This window comes from Dreissena polymorpha, chromosome 6, assembly GCF_020536995.1.
Source record: "Dreissena polymorpha isolate Duluth1 chromosome 6, UMN_Dpol_1.0, whole genome shotgun sequence".
Classification (NCBI taxonomy): Eukaryota; Metazoa; Mollusca; class Bivalvia; order Myida; family Dreissenidae; genus Dreissena; species Dreissena polymorpha.
Window position 1 is genome coordinate 75,525,811 of NC_068360.1, and position 19,087 is coordinate 75,544,897.

At 36.6% G+C, this 19,087-nt stretch overlaps 1 protein-coding gene across 2 annotated transcripts in view; it reads right to left on the reverse strand.

The window, feature by feature from the left end:
- LOC127833607 (TSC22 domain family protein 3-like) overlaps nucleotides 1-19,087 on the reverse strand; it is a 121,055-nt gene that overhangs the window by 87,836 nt on the left and 14,132 nt on the right. The window contains exon 1 of one of the 2 annotated variants that reach the window (XM_052358968.1): nucleotides 1,549-2,032. The exons of the other annotated variant lie outside the window; for it this stretch is intronic. Coding sequence (XP_052214928.1) covers nucleotides 1,549-1,997 — 449 coding nt within the window. The 5' untranslated portion in view covers nucleotides 1,998-2,032. Of the gene's footprint in view, nucleotides 1-1,548; nucleotides 2,033-19,087 lie in introns of those variants that run through there. 2 annotated transcript variants of the gene reach the window in all.

Here is a 19,087-nt window from a genome sequence, read left to right on the forward strand (position 1 = left end):
GAAAACTCATCAAAGAAGAGAAACCAGTTGTTTTCTAAAGATTAGATTATCTCCCTTTGTTTACAAGTCGCAACCTTACAGTTACAATTTGGCAATGTTCTGACAAAATAATTCCTTCTGATGAAAACTGGACAATATTTGTACACTGACAGATGAATATCAATAGTAAACCAGAGATGTGTTTGTCTGAAACACATTGCCCCATACTGTGCCGCTTTGAAGCCATATATTTGACCTTTGACCTTAAAGGATAGCCTTGACCTTGATCTTACACCACTCAAAATGTGCAGCTCCATGAGATACACATGCATGCCAAATATCAAGTTGCTATCTTAAATATTGCAAAAGTTATTGCAAAAGTTAAACTAAGGTTAAAGTTAAAATGTGAAAGACACATACAATGACAGACTGACAGGCCAAAAACAATAAACTCCTGATCATTTGATCCTGGGGCATCAAAATGATTTCAATTCAATTGAAAATGATTTCAATTCAATTGAAAATGATATCGATGCAATCTTAACTAACAAAATACCAATTCAACCTGGAACTGCCACTGTCATGTCTGCATTGCAGGCCTCACATTGTAAGAGAATATTTAACCCGTTTCAGCCTGGTGGACTCTCCCATCCTTCTAAATAATGGATCAATTTATTTCCAAAATTAGGGATGGCTAGCATATTTATTTCTATATTCAGAAATTCCTTTGAGCAAAAAGCGCAAATCCAGATGAGACGCCGCATGATGGGTCTACGCTGTTTGCCAAGGCCTTTTTTCTAGATGCTAGGCATAAATGGGTTAAACATTGACATGTGGTTTCGATATTACAACACTCTTACACAAGGTGACTTTTAGCATATTAACATCATAGTAAATAAGATATTGTTCAGGCGGCGTAACTTTCAATTATCTGGAACACCCACTAGCTACCACAATCATACCTGCATGAATAAACGTGCAATATAATTATGAAATTCAGCTCATTCGTATTGATGAAACTGCAGTTATCAGAGGTGGTCATATATAATTTGCTTTCTAGGAAAACTAGGATTAATGCATGTGCAAAATATGTCGTCCCAGATTACCCTGTGCAGTACAAGGACTAATCAATAAAGACAATTTCTGCCTAGACTGGAGTTTAGACAAGCAGAAACTAAACTTTCTTTAAACAAACAATTCCATAAGATCATTAACCCTTTCAGTGCGGGAACCGAATTTTGAACGCCTTTGCAAACAGTTTGGATCCAGATGAGACGCCACAGAACGTGGCGTCTCATCAGGATCCAAATTGTTTGCTATTCTGATATTATTCTTTGAAAAAAATCGAAGAAAATGCTAATTTAAGAAATAAAGCAGACGACATTTTAGCAGACGACAAATTTCCCAGCATGCAAAGGGTTAATGTCTTCCATGAAAAGCATGTGAGGACCGCGCAGGCTAATCTGGGACACCACTTTTCCCTCATGCATTAAGCCCTGTTTTCCCAGAGTGCATCTAATATAAATCAAGCAACAAAGCCTAAAAACATAAATGGTTCACAAAATTTACCTTTTCTTTACCGGGGTGATGGAGCATCGGCGACACGCTTTCTTACTTTTCCCGTTCTCGGACACAGAAAAATCTGGCATGCAGACGCAGGGCATAAATGTCATCCCCATGGCAGCCATGTTTGGGTACGAGAAATACTGGTCGTTCTCCACTGTTATGGGGCTTACCGAGTACTGACGGAACGGCCCAGTTGGAGACGACATCTCCAAGGCAATTGACTGAGGAATCATCCGCCGAAAGCTTGGCGGACTAAAGTGCACAGCTTGTGCAGAGTTCATGGACGTATTAGCCGCAGTTTCCATGTCCATTGGTACAGGACTTGGGCAGAAATGAGCATAACGACTAGAAACTAGGTCAATCGTTAACGGGCGCTCATTTTGAGATTCACGCGCCCCTTGTTTTTTCCCACCTGCATACGGCAAAGTGTTATAGTATTGTGCATCCGACATTTTTGTTTGTTTGTTTATAACAATCTCTTTCAAACATGTAATTCACTTAAGAGACTAATGAATCATCCTAAAGATCTCATAGCCAAACAAACATACAGAAAAACTTCCGTGGATTAATTTCTGCGCAGCACTTAAAATATAATCACATCACATAGGTCCTGTTGTTCATAGTTTACTCCTGATCTTTTATTTTTTATATTGCTTTTAAAGCATTCAAACTCCATTATCCAGTAAAGAATAATTTAGTCCATATCCAAACTATTTCTACATCATCGATTTTGCTCGTTAGTTAAATTCACTCCCACTACACCATTCCGGATTGTTTAAATTGGAATTGTCACTTAGTAACAGTAAATATATCTGACAATCTTGTATATCCTCCTACAAGAGCATTTTCATTAACTCTTTCAGTGCGGGAACCGAATTTTGAAGGCCTTTGCAAACAGTTTGGATCCAGATGAGACGCCACAGAACGTGGCGTCTCATCAGGATCCAGACTGTTTGCTATTCTGATAGTATTCTTAGAAAAAAAATCGAAGAAAATGCTAAATTTAGAAATTCAGCAGACCACATTTTAGCAGACGACAAATTTCCCAGCATGCAAAGGGTTCAGAAGTTTTTCTAAATCAAATGAGCCGTGCTCTGTGAAAAGAGGGTTCAATGCATGTGCGTCAAGTATTTCCCAGATTAGCCTCTGCAGTCTGCACAGGCTAATCAGGGACAACACTTTCTGCATAAACTGGATTTTTTTTAAGAAGAAACTTTCTTTAAACAAAATATATCATAAAAGCGGAAAGTGTCTTCCCTGATTTGCCTGTACAAATCCGCACTGGGAAGACACCTTACGCACATGCATTAAACCCCATTTTCACAGAGCATGGCCCAAATCTTAATTCCTCTCCTAGTCTTATCCAACTCTACTATCTTATACATACTCAATCTGTACACACTGTTTACAATATATGCTGCCATACCTATACCCTATTAATAGCTAATCTAAATTAGGTCATACATATCATACATCCTAAATACTTCAAACTAAATTTCCGAGATCCATATCTTTGTAATGCAATCCAGATGATGACATCTTAAAACAGCCTTATCAACAATTATGTTTTCTGCCTTTTTTCATTCCATAATCACACCACGGCAGGTAAACATTATTACACAAACTGTCTTACAACCTACATACAAAAAGTCAAACCAGAATATTTAATGAAGGACAATTATAATTCACCAAAAGATTTCTTCATTAACATATTTTTAAGCATTTTAACACAGCTACTGCATGAAACATTCTCAAAACACTTAATCCATGTATATTTTTTGCCTTGTGCGTGAAGGAAAATAATACATCCCATCAACTTGTTTGTAGCTGTCTTCTGTCAAAACAAAACGAAAAACCACTAATTAATGTGTGTCTGGCAAACACGCTTCATAAATTATTCTTAATGCTATTCACAGTATTTGTTTATCATATAAAGTCTTGTCATGATTTATGTTGTATGATAAACTGAAAACAATCATGGACAATTCAGTGAAACCACTTACATACCACATGTAAATTAAACAAAAGCTGTAACCATCGGATGATATATTCCCCCAAAAAATGCTTTTTCCAAACCTAAACGCAGATTTTGAAACCTAAACCCGGACCCTAAGTTCAAGGTGAAGGTCAAAGAGGTCAAAATTTGTGTGCATATGGAAAGGCCTTGTCCTTATACACATGCATACCAAACATAAAGGCTGAATCTGAAGCAACATAGAAGTTATGAGCATTTTTTGAAACCTAAACGCAAAGTGTGATGGCCAGACAGAAAGACGGACAGAAAGACGGACGAACATGCGATCACTATATGCCCACTTTCGGGGGGCATAAAAATAAACAGCTATGTATTCAGCAGGCTACACATCAGCGACTGGCCAGACAATCCAGGACTATCAAATGTCCTCGACAACAACCAAACAAAACAACTCACTTACAACAACCAAAAATGAACTCAACAACCACACGAGCAACTGACAACAACCAAACAGTACTCTTAAAACACCCATCCACACAAGAAAAAAACATACTTTAAAAACACCCAACTAACACGCCAACAACAACCAAACAGTGCTCTACAACTTACCAACCAAAAAACAAACAACAACCAAATTGTAATTACAACTATCCAATCAAAAACAACCAAACTGTACTGTACAACTACCAAACCAACAAACAACAACAAAACAGAACTATATAACAACTCAACCAACCAACCAACCAACTAATCAACCATCCAACCAACCAACTAATCAACCAACTAACAACAACAGAACATCATTATACAACCACTAAACCACCCAACCAAACAACTAATCAACCAACCAACTAACAACAACAAAACACAACTGTGTAACCACTCAACCATCCAACCAACTAACCAACCAACTTACCAGCAAGCCAATTAACAAACCAACAACAACAAAACAGGACTGTGTAACCACTCAACCACCCAACCAACCAACATCTGCCAGACTACCTCTCTAAACAACTAACCAACCAGCCAATTAACAAACGAACAACAATGAAACAGCACTGTGTAACCACTCAACCAACTAATCAACCAACCAACCAACTAACAACAACAAAACAGAACTGTGTAACCACTCAACCTTCCAACTTACTAACCAACCAACTAACCAGCAAGCCAATTAACCAACTAACAACAACAAAACAGGACTGTGGTACCACTCAACCACCCAACCAACCAACCAACTAACCAACTTATAAACCAACTAACCAACCAACCAATGAACCAAATAAAAACAACAAAACAGGACTGTGTAACCATTCAACCAACCAACCAACTAACCAACTTACAAACCAACTAACCAACCACCCAACCAACAACAACAGAACATCATCATGCAACCACTCAACCACCCAACCAAACAACTAATCAACCAACCAATCAACAAACTAACTAACCAACCAATGAACCATTGCTTACAACAACAAAACAGGACTGTGTAACCACTCAACCACCTAGCCAACTAATCAACCAACCAACCAACTAACAACAACAAAACAGGACTGTGTAACCACCCAACCAACCAACATTTGAGACTAAATCTCTAAACATATTTTTCTGACATTTCCATTACTTGCTTAAATGAACATCATAACAAGACACAGACAGCAATCATAATACATTAATTATAACGTCACAGATATTAACACAACAGAAATACCATGGATACCTTTACACAACACCTACGCCAGAAGAAGCACTTTTGGCATTAAACACAAAATATAACCATTTACCACTTCAATACACATTTTGACGCATTTGTAGTCCTTAAAAAAATGTGTGTAAGTCCCTTAGAAAGTTTAATTTAATAAAAGACCTTTCTTACTAGATTCCTGCTTAAAAGGCTTCATTTCCAACCCTGAGATTCTGATGAGCAGCAAACAGCACAAAATCTTAACAGAATGCGAATTACTCCCAGGCTGTTCTAGACATTTCACTTTGCTTCTGAGTGGGAAAGGGACAATGTATTTGCCAATTTACACAATTAAGAGGTCGCTGTGATTATGCATATGGTGTTTGCCAAGCTAATGTGAGGTTACAGGTCATCTTCACTGGAGCAGCATTCTCCATATTGTCTCTACAGACACCAAGTTCTGTTTCTTCCCAGACTAAAGAGTGTTTAAATAAGCATTACCCTTTGGATTTAATCAAGTTGTTAATATGACACAATATGGTTTAAACTAATGAGAAAACAATTGACAAGAAATATGGGATTATCAAACTACCAAGCAAAAAACAAACTGGCATGATGTGGCAGTATTTTTAGGGTTCAAATTTGGCCCCATTGCCCAATGGAAAAAAGTATATTTTTTCCTAAGTGGGACCTACAAATTCCCAAGTTGACCCTTTGCATGCTGGGAAATTTGTAGTCTGCTAAAATGTTGTCTGCTGAATTTGTAAAATTAGCATTTTCTTAGATTTTTTTCAAAGAATACTATCAGAATAGCAAACAGTTTGGATCCTGATGAGACGCCACGTTCTGTGGCGTCTCATCTGGATCCAAACTGTTTGCAAAGGCCTTTAAAATTCGGTTCCAGCGCTTAAAGGGTTAATATGAAATTATTTGTTTTAAATCTGAATGTTTAGTTCCCAACTAGCCCCATACGTTAAACCTTAGTTAATATAATATTGTAAACACTTTTATTCTCACTTTTAAGCATTAGTTTGCAAAACAACAACAACACTAATTTCCCAATATAAGTCAAAACTCTGTGATTTTTCCTATTCGAAAGGGACCCGGACAAATTCCACCAAAAGGTGTTTGATCTAACCTATATTGGTTTCTACGTAACACATGAATAATTATATTTAAGGACACAATATTATAAGCCTTAAAGGTAAAGTGCTGGAAGAACAAACACATACTAACAACCTTCACCCCTCCTAAAAACAGTTTAATTGTTCCACAGCATGAATAAACACCAGCTCTAATTTACCACTCCATCAAAATAATACACACATTATTTGGCATCATAATGTATCCCCAAGATTTGTTTCCTGAAGTAGGTTAATTAGGCACTCCAATAAAATGTCAACCATTACTGACATCCCAGAGTGCAACATTCATTACATATCCCATACTGCTACAAGGGAAAAAACAAAAAGCAGTAAATAAGACATTCCATCCTGAACTGAGGCTTATACAGATATCCAAACATGCGTTGATTTGTTTTTGTAGGATTTTTTGCCCCTTTTGAACAGTATCTCAGTCTAGCAGCTCACACTTTGTGATAAGCAGCATGATTAATAAATAAGCCGTGCTCTATCAAAAGGGCTTTAACCCTTTGCATGCTGGGAAATTTGTTGTCTGCTAAAATGTCGTCTGCTTAATTTCCAAAATTAGCATTTTCTTCGATTTTTTTCAAAGAATACTATCAGAATAGCAAACAGTTTTGATCCTGATGAGACGCCACGTTCTGTGGCGTCTCATCTGGATCCAAACTGTTTGCAAAGGCCTTCAAAATTCGGTTCCCACACTGAAAGGGTTAAATGCATGTGTGTAATGTGTCGTCCCATATAAGCTTGCGCAGTCCGTACGGGCGTATCAGGGACAACACTTTGCGCCTTAACTGTATTTTTGCTATGAAGAGACTCTTTATACAAAAATAATCATAAAAGCGGAAAGTGTCATCCCTGATTAGCCTGCGTGGACTGCACAGGCTTATCTGGGACAAGACTTAATGCACATGCATTTAACCCCTTTTTCAAAGAGCACAGCTCCAATACTAAGAGAACACTATTCTAATGAACTGACAACAGCCCTGTTTGTATCTGAGAAAAATTATGCATCCTTAACCCATTTATGCCTAGTGGACTCTCCCATCCTTCTAAATTGGATCAATTTATTTCCAAAATTAGGGATGTCTAGTATATTTATTTCTATATTTAGAATATTTCTTCCAGAAATTCCTTTAAGCAAACAGCGTAGACCCTGATGAGACGCCGCATCATGCGGCGTCTCATCTGGGTCTACGCTTTTTGCCAAGGCCTTTTTTCTAGACGCTAAGGCATAAATGGGTTAAATACAAATAGTATTATTTCACCAACACACAAATATTCACAAAATTATTACTCATGTCAGAGACAATTGAATTGCCAGAAAGTCAATATAATATTCTTAACACCAATGCCACTGGAAGTGACCTATTTAAAGATAGGCTATTCAAAATCATTTGTAAAAAAAATTGTGACGCAAATTTTCCCAAATAAAATATATTGGCCGTACTCTTTGAAAAAGGGGGTTTAATGCATGTGCATAAAGTGTTGTCCCAGATTAGCCTGTGCAGTCTGCACAGGCTAATCAAGGACAACACTTTCCGCTTGTATGATATTTTTAGTTAAGAAAGTCTCTCTTCTTGGCAAAAATCAAGTTTAGGCGGAAAGTGTCGTTCTGTACGGCTCCTGATTAGCCTGTGCGGACTGCACAGGCTAAGGCTTATCTAGGATGATACTTTACGCACATGCAATAAAACCCCTTTTCACAGAGCAATTGGCCCATATGGAATCATTAGTGACAAGATACTGACAAGATTGGAATAGCATGCCATAAATGACATAGTAAATTGATCTTTATTTAGTCATTAATGTTTGCATTGATTTTATTAAGTGTTTTTTTCTGTGGGATATTTGCACAATTGTATTTGCTTGATTTTATCTCAAAATGGGACATATGAAATACTGCAAGTAAATACTAATTCCACCTTTGCTTATGGTATTCATAATTTTCTTAATGCTACCCTATTTTTATCACCAAACAAATGCTAACATTTCTTATATAATGTATATTTGATAGCAGAGAATCAAAGAAACAAACTGCAACATAAAAATGTTCATTATTACACATTTATTTTCCATCATTCTATTAACCCTTTCCCACTCAGAAGCAAAGCGAAAATGGTTATGTACAAACAGCATAAAACCAGAACAGCATGCAAGAAACTCGATGTCTGTTCAGGTTTAATGCTGTTTGCTGCTCATTAGTATTTAAGGTTTGGAGATGAAGCCTTAAAAAATTGAATCTACACTGTAACTCCAATATAAAGCGCTCCGTTATAACGCTGAATCCAATATAACGCGGAGGGTGCTTGGATCCCATTTTTTCTCCAACCTTCCATTTGATTTCTGATTCAAATCCGTATTATGCAACTTCATGTATTTTCAGACAATTCAAAGATGGCGGCAATCACAGTCATGTTGATTGCTTTATTCAACCGTCCGTTGAACCGATTATAATCGCCTCGAGGTTAAACAACACCGACAGCTAATTGGTGTTAATCTGTTGTGTAATGTCAATAAAGGTGTGAAAAACTCGCGTGTCAGTGTTTATTACATGTATTCCTCATCAGAGCGGTTCAGTGCGATAATTTCCATAAGTTAAGTGCAAGCGGGATAGTTATACAATTCAAGTAATTCAAAACGATTGAAACATTCTTACTTTGATATGGTTGCAGTTTGACTATATTAAATGAGCGGCTGTGAAATATACTGCCTACTGTATAAAACAACTTTTTCTGTCATTTCATTATCATTCTAGTATTATGTCATTTAATCTTTCAGTTCGTGTATAAGAAATTAAATAATGCAGACGATTTATTTACATGCGAACGCAGTGTACCGGCAATTGTTAACAGTTTCACTTTCATTTTCGCGCGGTATCAGAAAGTTCCCGGGAAACACGTTTTTTGCATGCGTATGACGCAATAAAACAATTTTTTGTACATGAGTCGTATTGCATTCAATCTAAATTTAAAGTCGCTCGTCCAATGAAAGCTCTGCCCCATAATGCACTGTACTCTACATTTCTGAAAATTGCATATATGCGTACGGTTGTGTTTACAAATTTCTTAAACATATATCGTCATTAATGTTCAAGATTATTATTTTTTAAGTGATGTTGCAATTTTATTGGATTATCGGATAAATGTGCACATAAGAAAAGCGGTATGTATACTATTATTGATACGAATCGATTTATATGCATGTATTTGCGTCAACACAGCATGGCAATATACATGACCTATATTATAGGCTATTCTATACCTGTTTTTTTTATAGCGTCCTGCAGTAAATGAGCTCAAAACCTATAACGCGGATCCGTTTTAACGCTGTTTCGCGGCTTGGACCCCATTGACCGCCCTATATTGGAGTTACAGTGTAGTAAGAAAGGTCTAAAATGAAATATAACTTTTCAATGTACAACAAAATTAATGCATGAAAATCTGTACCTATTTGGGAAAGGGTTAAATAAAACCTTTCTCAACCACAGCAATCACAACTAATCCAGTGGCTGTCATTCAGTGTCAATGTCAACGTGCAGAGACCAGTAAGGTCAATACTCTATAATTTATCGGTCATCCTGGCCTCAGGCCAATTGTTATCCAATTGTTACTTGGACTATGTCATGCGAGTTCAAAGTGTAGATGTTACAATTGGTTTACTGACCGTTATTATATGACTGAATTACTGTTATTGAAAAAGAAAATGTGAAAACCCCAACAAAACAAACAATTGAATAAAGTATGTATACTGCTAGCAGTACAAGACAGTTTTCAACCAGCAAAGTTTATCTTACCTTGTCCCTCCCCCAACCCCACCCCTGCCCCTCTTCCCACCCTTCCATTAAGCTACTATCCCACCCCACCCCTTCACTTAACTGTTACTGTCCCTTTAACTTCATAACTTAAATTATTTTATTAGTTAATAGTACATGTCAGTTTGTTTTTCACCATCACATAAATAAACATGCTCAAGTACTTCGAAACTGACTTCATGGTCCAACAAATAAGATACCTGAATTTTAATAGCATATGTTTTAGGACAGTGAACTATTTTTAAACCGTTATCAACAAATCCAGTTAGGACTGGTTTCACTGTCATATATTAAAAGCATTTTTTTTCCATCTTTTAGAGCACCCATAAAAGGTTCTTTTCAAAATGAGGGAAAACTAAAAAATTCCCAATTAAAATCTGAAAAATTCCTAAAAGAAAGAAAAATTGCATCAATTTTGTTGATATAACAAAAAATCATTATCTGCAAGTGAACAAATCAAATGTGCACTTCTATTGAACTTTTCAAGCCAAAATGCATGTAAATGAATATTTTAATTGGTTTGTGTGACTAAGTACTAAGTAATTACACCGATCTATAATACCCAATTTGAACATTTCACGACACCAATTTTTGCAATTTCATGGGCTTCTTTTTCCCAATCCCAAACTTTGCAGCGCTTATTGTTTCCTATTGGCGTGGTACCGGTAAAAAGGGTGCGAAAATTATGCAGACATGTAGACATGTAGATTATGCAGACAGAACGTCACATGGAAAGTGTACGTGTATTTTGTGTTGTATAAAAACATGAACATCACGTCAGGCGATGTACGCATGTTCAGTGGGAAAAAAAAACGCCCCGATTGGACGTTATTTCATCACATCTTTAAATAGAAACAAATGCCAAATTTTATTTTACACTTAAGAAAAATGACGAATGTTTGTATTTCTTGAAATTCATGAGAACTTTTATCGTAAATATTTACCAGAATTTGCAGCTTTAAAACTGGAATATACTGGATTATCGGGTAATGAGTATTTACTGTTACCTTTGTTATTATCACCATCTGTGCACATGGATTTTAAATTTGAATACTGGTGTGTTGCTCTCAGTATAGATTTCTATATATAGCGACTGGAAAAATACTAAGTATGCAGTAATAGATACATTAAATTAATTATGATTTTAAATATTATTATAATTGTTCTTTTAAAATTTATTGACTAACTTATCATTTTAAAAAGATTTTTATTTTATGATGTGCATCGACTCGGTGTCTTATCGCAGTTTGCCTCGCTGACAGATGCGAAGCATCGCGGCGAAATATGACATGCCGCCGCATACTGATCTCGCAATATGTTTGTTCCGTGTTAGCTGTACTGTATATGTAGCTGTTTGTATGGAATTTCCTGACTGTTGTGAATAATACTCTTTTAAGGCACAGCCGTTAATCACGCGCGCAACGTCTTTTTTGAGATGCAATTTAATGGCATGGATTACAATGGCAGAATAATTATATATATATAACTGTGAACAAACAATCAGATCATAATACTTGCCAGTCATGTTTCTGAGAATTAAAATATACTAAACTTATAACTCAAACGTCAGTGACTTTAATTACAGCAAACTAAACAGATCCAAATTTGTCCTTGTGACAATAGTTTACCGTCGCACAAATGTACATGCTACATTACTTGGAAACTGAATTTTGTCGCGGTTCAGCAAATAAGATACCAGAATTTTAATAACAAATGTTTCAGGTTTGTGAACTATATTTAAACCGTAATAAACAAATCCAGTAAGGACTGGTTTCAAGGTCATATATTTATAATAACAAACAAAACATAAATAATGTTTGACCTTCTTGACCTAGGGTTATACATGGTACACATGAGTGTACACTTCAATGAATTTATGAGAACATCTCATCTTACAAGAAAGTCTAATGTACACAGCTTTCTGTATGGTCCTGACACAATGCCAATAGAAACTTGAGAAATAATGTCTATCTAACCTGTTACCATAATTTCCAGTCATTTTGGCATACTTGCCAGGATAATTTATATCCAGGATTGACCCTTTCCCCCATAAGAACCAAAGTGAAAATGGCTTTTGCAACCAGCATAAAACCAGAACAGCCTGCGAGTAACTCGCAGCCTGTTCAGCTTTTATGCTGTTTGCTGCTCATCAGTAAGGGTTGGAAATGAAGCCTTTAAATCGTAAATGTAGTAATAAAGGTCTTTAATTACATTTAACTTTCTATGGAACTAAAAAATGCATCAAAATACATATCTAAGTGGTAAATGGTTTAATACTACCAACTTCTAGCATAAACTCTCCATTGACATTATAGCATTATACACTGTTTCAATTCCATGACTGTCATTTTAAATCTAACTAGAAATGGCGCGGCAGAGGCCGACGCGTATCCCCACGCCGAATGTTTGACCTAGGTGTGCCCCAGGGTTGGTAATGGGGCCATGCATAGCTGAGATTGACCGTATTGTCATAAGAGAAGTTCATCATCAATTAGAAGTGAATTGGTGTAGAAATGAATAAGTTATAGTAAAAGGCAATTTTGGTTGGGTGTGACATATGTGGGCAGGGCGCCCCAGGGTTGGTAATTGTGCCATGCATAGTTGAGATTGACCGTATTGTCATAAGAGAAGTTCAGTATCAATTTGAAGTGAATCGGTGTAGAAATGAAGAAATTATAGTAAAAGGCAATTTTGGGCGGGTGTGGTCTATGTGGGCGGGGCCCCAGGGTTGGTAATGGGGCCATGCATAGTTGAGATTGACCGTATTGTCATAAGAGAGGTTCAGTATCAATTTGAAGTGAATCGGTGTAGAAATGAATAAATTATAGTAAAAGGCAATTTTGGGTGGGTGTGGTCTATGTGGGCGGGGCGCCCCAGGGTTGGTAATGGGGCCATGCATAGTTGAGATTGACTGTATTGTCATAAGAGAAGTTCAATATCAATTTGAAGTGAATCGGTGTAGAAATGAAGAAATTATAGTAAAGGCAATTTTGGGTGGGTGTGGTCTATGTGGGCGGGGCCCCAGGGTTGGTTATGGGGCCATGCATAGTTGAGATTGACCCTAATGTCATAAGAGAAGTTCAGTATCAATTTGAAGTGAATCCGTGTAGAAATGAAAAAAATTATAGTAAATGGAATTTTTTGGTGGGTGTGGCCTATGTGGGCGGGCGCCCCAGGGTTGGGATTGGGGCCATGCATAGTTGAGATTGACCCTAATGTCATAACAAAAGTTCAGTATCAATTTGAAGTGAATCCGTGTAGAAATGAAAAAATTATAGTAAATGGAAATTTTTGGTGGGTGTGGCCTATGTGGGCGGGGCGCCCCAGGGTTGGGAATGGGGCCATGCATGGTTAAGATTGACCGTATTGTCATAAGAGAGGTCCAGTATCAATTTGAAGTGAATCGGTGTAGAAATAAAGAAGTAAATGTAAAATAACCTAAAAAAATGAGTGATAATTTCTGACGCGGCCCCACCCCAACCGCTATAACTTTTGACCCAGGGGTCAGATCAAAATTCCAAATAGTGCAGGGTCGCACATATGCTCATAGCTACCATGTGTGTAAGTTTCAAGGTTCTAGTGCTTTTAGTGTAGGAGGAGATAGTGGCCAGGACGGACGGACAGACAGACGGACGGACGGCGGAGATAACCACAATATCCCCACCTTTTTTTCAAAAAGCGTGGGGATAATAACCATCACTAACAGACTGAAATGTTTACTTACATCTTCTTCAACATTTACTTTTCACTTTCAATGTTTGATAATTTACCTAAAAATTTATATTGTTTTGGAATTAAATACATACAAAATATATATGATAAATATTTGCAACTGCTAAAGAAGATAATCTAGACATTATCCACCTGCTTGTCTACGATTATAACTGATTTAGACATGGTCAAACATTTTAACGAGAACGTTATTTCATGGCTACTGAATTCTATGATAGTCGAACATCTCAATTTCATCGCTTACAACCACAAGCTTGTAATAAACTTCATCAATGCTAGAACAGTATATCTATCATAAAATCTATGAACCCTACTGTAATCAATAATCGAATTTAATCAACACTTCCAGTATTCTATTATTAGTATTAAACAAATGTGAAGATCATTCACACAATTATAATTATTGATGCCTAACACAGCTGCACTATTAAATAAACATTTTTTTTCCCACAAATCCCTTATTAATAAAAAAAAACACACACACACTATAATCCACAAGGGGATTTAAAACCACTGTGCACATTTCAACCATTTCAAGCAGTAAGTATATAATACAGGTTAATTAATAGACACAACTGTTACATGTGCTGTAGACTTGAACACTGTAGTAAACATTTCACCCATTGATAACTACCAGACTTGTAGTACACCTTGAACAGCGCAGCGTAAAACAGACTGTGGTGACCTTGTTTATCTCCGAGCAAAGACAAGTCAGGCCACAATCGTGCTACTGAATGTAGAAAAAGTGCATTTTACCAATAACACATGTAATCCCTTGTATGTACTTAAGTATACCATAACCTATTTATGTAAGCAGGTCATTTAGATAAATGTCAGCTGCATTACTTGAAGGCTTAAATGCTTGTCTTGGAATTATAAGGTCACTGATTTGTTGACATATTGAAACTTAAACACTTCAGCCTTTCCCCTACCTTGTTAGAGGAATTCAACCTTTCAAGACAACAGTATGAGCAAGTTTAATGCACCACGAAACAAATCCATTCCTCTCTGGAATCATCTGTCAACCACTGTTTCTTCCTGGGCATTGTCATAATCACAGCAAGACACTCATAATTCCTCAGTCACCTGATGCCGCGAGAAAAAAGCATTTCATTCTGTTGTCCCAAGGGCTTCAGAGAGTTTGTTATTGACTTACCACAAAATAATCCAGCACAAAATCTTTAAACCAGAAATATCCTGTTTTTCGGAGAAGTACATTTTATCTTCCAAGAGAAATAACAGATTGCTGTTTCTGTTGTTTTTTTCTGGTTCAAGCATTTTTCAATATTCAGGAGTAGCCTGGGTGACCTTTATTAGCTTGCCAAGTATTGATTACGACATCACAAACGGTGACAAATCAATACATCACATAGTATACAATAATGTAATATTGGTTTAGTCTTTTGTATCTTTAATCTATTGATGAGAACATGCCATTAGCATTTCCCAGCAGCAGTAAATCCACCTGTATGCTGTTTTTTACACCTCTGTAAACTGACATTCTTTGTGAAGTTTTTAGAGAAAGAAAAAAAATGTTTATTAAAAGAGTACATATTTTCAGTATTTTAAATTACTGGTTGAGTATTAACATGATAATGCAAAAACTTAAGAGATATGGAGAGTTTCTATGTTTACCTTTACTTCACAAGTGCATTATGCAGACGGAAACGCCAACATTTGGCTAAGAAAATTAGTTTGGACTTTTTCGGCGGATGGCAACTTAAATAATTGGCACTAAAATCAGCTTTCTCTTATATTTTATGCCTTTCTCTTATCTGATAAGCATGCAAGGGTAGTATGAAATTCCTCTGTTTTAAGATTTGTGTGCAAATAAAGAATACATCACAGCCATAATAAAGCATTTCTGGCAAATACTTTCAACACTGCTCGACATTATCATTCACTCTTATAATCATATCATTTATCATTTACAGCAACTTTTCCGAGAAATGCTTAACTTATCATATATAAGGGCACATTCCAAAACCTTTGATTCATTCCAATGTTACAAGCAATGCCATCCTACTTACTGCTATGCCATCAATACCTTGCACACCTGCCTGAGATTGAACACCCAACAGCTCACTCCCTTCTATCACATGTCACATAACTTTAGATCTCAGATAGTTTCACCCCCAACCACACACCCCAATGCCATCCCTTCTCTACTGCTATCATACAAGTGAATGTAACAGAAACTGAATACCATAATTAAGCAAACCTGTGTATGAATTCCTCAACAAACAAATTTAGACAACAATATTTTACATTTTTAGATAACCTTACACAACCTTGACCCCCATCCCCCCTCCTCACTAATTCTACCTGATTACCTGACTTTTGCACAACCACTTCCTATCCTAAAACAGTTCTCACACAGACCCAAAAACATAGCTGGAACCGGATTAGCTTTTAGGCAACCTCTGGGGAAACAAGGTTTAATGCATGAGGGCAAAGTGTTGTTCCAGGTTAGTCTGTGCAGTCAGCACAGGCAAATAAGGGACGACACTTTCCTTCTTAACTGGATTTTTAAAGACTTCCTTAAAACGGAAAATACAATAAAAGCAAAAATTGTTGTCCCTGATTAGCCTGTGTTGGCTGCAAAGGCTAATCTGGGAGGACACTTTTCACAAATTCATTAAGCCCAGTTTTCTCAGAGTGCGGCTCATGTGTTTACAGCTAATACATGTATGGACAATAGCTATCCTCATGTGTTTACAGCTAATACATGTATGGACAATAGCTATCCTCATGTGTTTACAGCTAATACATGTATGGACAATAGCTATCCTCATGTGTTTACAGCTAATACATGTATGGACAATAGCTATCCTCATGTGTTTACAGCTAATACATGTATGGACAATAGCTATCCTCATGTGTTTACAGCTAATACATGTACGGACAATAGCTATCCTCATGTGTTTACTGCTAATACATGTATGGACAATAGCTATCCTCATTTCTATTCATAAACATGTCAATAGCTCATTGTTTTTCAATATAAAAAATATTATTTTTCAACAAGAACATATAAATAGGTGACAAATCCACTGATATGTCCTCCAATTACATATTCACACCAATAATTCCATCAACATCCCACAAGATAACAAATCAAATTTCCTCCCAGTGAACAACAACACTAGTCCACAGGCAATAAGCAATTCTCTGTGAATTCCCTAACCAGCTATCAGGCCATATTGTCAATCAAGCTTACACAATTATCAATCAACACAAGGTCTAGTGTTTCCAAGTTGTTCCCTTGCCAACTGATGATCTGATCTTACATTCACTGTTATGGTATACAAGACAATCGAAGAGACAATATAGGTCAACACATATAGAAGAAAAAAAAAGTAGCAGCACAGATTATAAATTTTTGTCTCAATTTGGGATCTGACCTGAAGTGAAACTCAAAAACTTATTACGACCCATAGCAATATTGTCAGTGGCCAGATTAAAACAATTAAATATATCTTGAAAATTATTCACAGTCAAACAAGAAGGATCATTGGTTAAAGGCAGATAGGACTTCTACTCACACATTCTCTGATAAAGCTTTTTGTTTTAACCCATTTATGCGTAGTGGACTCTCCCATCCATCTAAATTGGATCAATTTATTTTCAAAATAAGGGATGTCTAGTATATTTATTCCTTTATTAAGAATATTTCTTACAGAAATTTCTTTAAGCAAACAGCGCAGACCCAGATGAGACGCCGCATCTCATCTGGGTCTACGCTGTTTGCCAAGGCCATTTTTTTCCAGACGCTAGGCTTAAATGGGTTAACATGCCTTCCTCCAATTTGTAGTTAGGTTCTGGTAATTGAGCTAGCCAATCCTTATATATTCATAGAAAGAGTGCCATTGTCAAAGAGTCAATGGATTTCTCCTGTTTCAACTTTGAGGTAAAAATTGTGACCTTGAGCTTTGACCTTGTGACGGGGTTTATGTGTGTGCAGCTCCATCACAATATGCTTAAACTTTGGCCAAGTTTAGGACTTTGAACTCTGTCTGAGCAAAGGGATTGGTTCTTAATATGCAACACTCCATCTCATGTTTATCACTTTTGCTGAGTATTTTAAAACCTTCTTTAGGGGACAAACAAATTCTCAGGAAAAAGTGTGTTCAGCCTGTAACCACCTCTACTGAATTTGTGTGCCCATAATAATTTTATTGTCATTTTTTCAAACGTGCATATGAAATGAAAACATTTGCAAAAACCACACATAATAAAATTATGTATTTTCATTTAATATTAAATTAATAATTTTCAAAAATTTGCATTACAAAAGTTTGGCGTTTTGGCAAAACTCTACAGGTGCCCCAATCAACAAACATCTCAAAATGCCTCAGTCAATGTGACAACTGACAGTTTCAGTAAATTTCATGGAATGGTGTTGGGTAATAGAATCCAAAGCCATTTCATTACTGCAGCAATCAAAGGGCAAGACAATTCTCCACAACAACAATGTTAATGTGAAAAGCCTCATTCCAATCTAACAATAACATAAAGGAACAACAAGCAATAACACTTTCATACATACTGAGAGAAGTTTGCTTGTCCCACAATATCGCCCTTGCTATTCAGGCAGTATTGATCATATACTTTACTTCCTAGATAGTGCCTACAAGCTATGAATTTACCTCCAACAAACTTTGAAGACTTATTGTCTGATAAAGTTAAAAGCAATTCTTGCTAATTCATTCAAAAATCTTCAATATTGCAAAAGAATTCATAAAATTAGCGATTTTGGCCACATATATTTGACCTCTGACCTTGAAGGATGACCTTGACCTTTTACCACTCAAAATGTGCAGCTCCATGAGATACACATGCATGCCAAATATCAAGTTGCTATATTCAATATAGCAAAAGTTATTGCAAAATGTTAAAGTTGGCGCAAACCAACCAACCAACAGACCAACCAACAGACAGGGCAAAAACAATATGTCCCCCACTACTATAGTGGGGGACATAAAAATTGAGCTTCACTCTGGTAAAATGTGGCTTAACACATGTGCAGCCTGCACAGGCTAATCTGAGAAAACACTTTACCCACATGCATAAAGCACGCCTGTAAAATATGTTGGCATCCATAATTATGTAGTAATGTACATCAGACCTACAATCTGATCTTGTTTGATTCCTTGAAAAAAAGACATGCCTCAAGGTTTTGACACACTTTA